Consider the following 1933-nt stretch of genomic DNA (forward strand, 5'->3'; position numbering starts at 1 on the left):
AGTTTGCCATAGTTATAACATAAGGATATTATGGCATAGAGATATTATGTTTTAAATAAACCATCCCTTTTGAATTCACTTTTTTCATGCCAAATTAAATGTGAATTTCTATGGGAGAATGTAGGAAGTAGTGATTAAAGGAATTGATGACAACAAAATCTACTCTCTCCCTCTCACCACATAAATAATTCAACCTCGCTAGAGTATCATCGCCTCAAATTAATTGTAAGTGCAAAATGAAACAGCTACACATCGTCCTCATCCCATTCATGGCCCACGGCCACACCATCCCCATGCTTGAAATGGCGAACCTCTTCCACTCCAGAGGCCTCAAAACCACCATCATCGCCACCCCATTCTTCTCCGCCCCCATCCACCACCCCATCGGCCTCTCCCTCACCCCATTCCCTCCACCCGCCTCCTCTTTGCCTCCACACATCGCCTCCTTCGACCAAATCACTCCCGATATCGGCATCCCCGCCTTCCTCCGCGCCACCGAGCTGCTTCAGGACCCCGTCGAGGAGATCCTCCGCCACCTCCGCCCCGACTGCATCATCTCCGACATGTTCCTCCCCTGGACGGCCGACTCCGCCGCCAAATTCCGAATCCCACGCCTCGCCTTCTACGGCACCAGCTTCTTCTCGCGCTGCGTGTGGGAACAGATCGATTTCCACAGACCATACAACAATGTCGTCAACTCGACCGAGGCGTTTCTCGTGCCCGGCCTTCCTCACCGAATCAAGTTCCTAAAATCGCAGATTTCTCCATTCCGTTTGCGAGAAAATGGGAAGAATTGCTTCTCCGAAATGTTTGACAAAATGAATGAGTCTTGGGAGAAGACGTACGGAGAGATTGTGAATAGCTTCCTGGACCTTGAATATGCTTATTCCGATCACTACAAGAATGTGATCGGGAGGAAGGCATGGGCGGTAGGCCCTCTTCTGCTATGCAGCAGCAAGGATCAGAAGAGAGGAACTGAATCAGCTATTGATGAGCACGAGTGCATGGCTTGGCTCCACTCGAAGAAGCCCAACTCCGTCGTCTACGTTTGCGCGGGCAGCATCGCCACCTTCAGCCGAGCCCAGCTGGCCGAGACCGCGGCGGGGCTGGAGGCGTCCGGCCGAGATTTTATTTGGGTTATGAGGAAAAATGGAAAAGATGAGGAGGATTTGGTGCCTCTAGGGTTTGAGGAGAGAGTGGGGAGCAAAGGGCTGATCATAAGGGGGTGGGCCCCTCAGCTCATGATTCTCAATCATGCCGCGGTGGGGGCCTTTGTGACGCACTGTGGGTGGAACTCGACTCTAGAAGGGATTTGCGCCGGCGTGCCGATGGTGACGTGGCCGGTCAACGCGGAGCAGTTTTACAATGAGAAGCTGGTGACGGAGGTTTTGGGGACTGGGGTTTCTGTTGGGAATAAGAGGTGGATGCTTAGGGAGAGCGAGGGAGTGGAGCGGGACGCGGTGGCAACGGCGGTGGAAGAGGTTATGGCGGGCGGAGGAGCGGCCGAGATGAGAAGAAGAGCTCAGAATTATAAGGAAATGGCTAACAAGGCTGTTGAAGAAGGTGGATCTTCTTATAATAGCTTGAATGCTCTCATTGAGGAATTGAGCAACTATGTTGCTCCCACCAAAGAAGACACAAATTAATTAGGACTCCTTTTGTGTTTTAACTTTTGTTCTGTTTAAAAAATATATACATTTGATACAATATTAGACTATAGTCTCATTTTGGTTCTAATTATATGGTCAAAATACGAAGTTGGTCAAGAATATTCACTTTTTGAAAATCGACTCCTACACAAATGAAATCGTCGTTCGGTCCTTTTTTTATGATTCCGTTAAAACTGACGGTCAATCGTGGATTATTGAAATTTTAACCAGATTAGGCTTAGTATGAGATTATTAGCAACCCAAATATTTTTCTAATAAGCGCG

General features: G+C 48.8%; 1 protein-coding gene across 1 annotated transcript; it reads left to right on the forward strand.

The window, feature by feature from the left end:
- Positions 1-236: 236 nt before the first annotated feature.
- Positions 237-1646, forward strand: LOC121758524 (scopoletin glucosyltransferase-like). The gene has a single exon (XM_042153909.1). It carries the CDS (start codon positions 237-239, stop codon positions 1644-1646), a length of 1410 nt encoding a protein of 469 aa, XP_042009843.1.
- The last annotated feature ends 287 nt before the right edge of the window (positions 1647-1933 follow it).

The sequence above is a fragment of the Salvia splendens genome, chromosome 12 (assembly GCF_004379255.2).
Source record: "Salvia splendens isolate huo1 chromosome 12, SspV2, whole genome shotgun sequence".
In the NCBI taxonomy this organism is placed as follows: Eukaryota; Viridiplantae; Streptophyta; class Magnoliopsida; order Lamiales; family Lamiaceae; genus Salvia; species Salvia splendens.

Bases quoted from the DNA above. Each gene is read 5' to 3' on its own strand.
- LOC121758524 (XM_042153909.1), top strand. From the start codon at position 237: ATGAAACAGCTACACATCGTCCTCATCCCATTCATGGCCCACGGCCAC.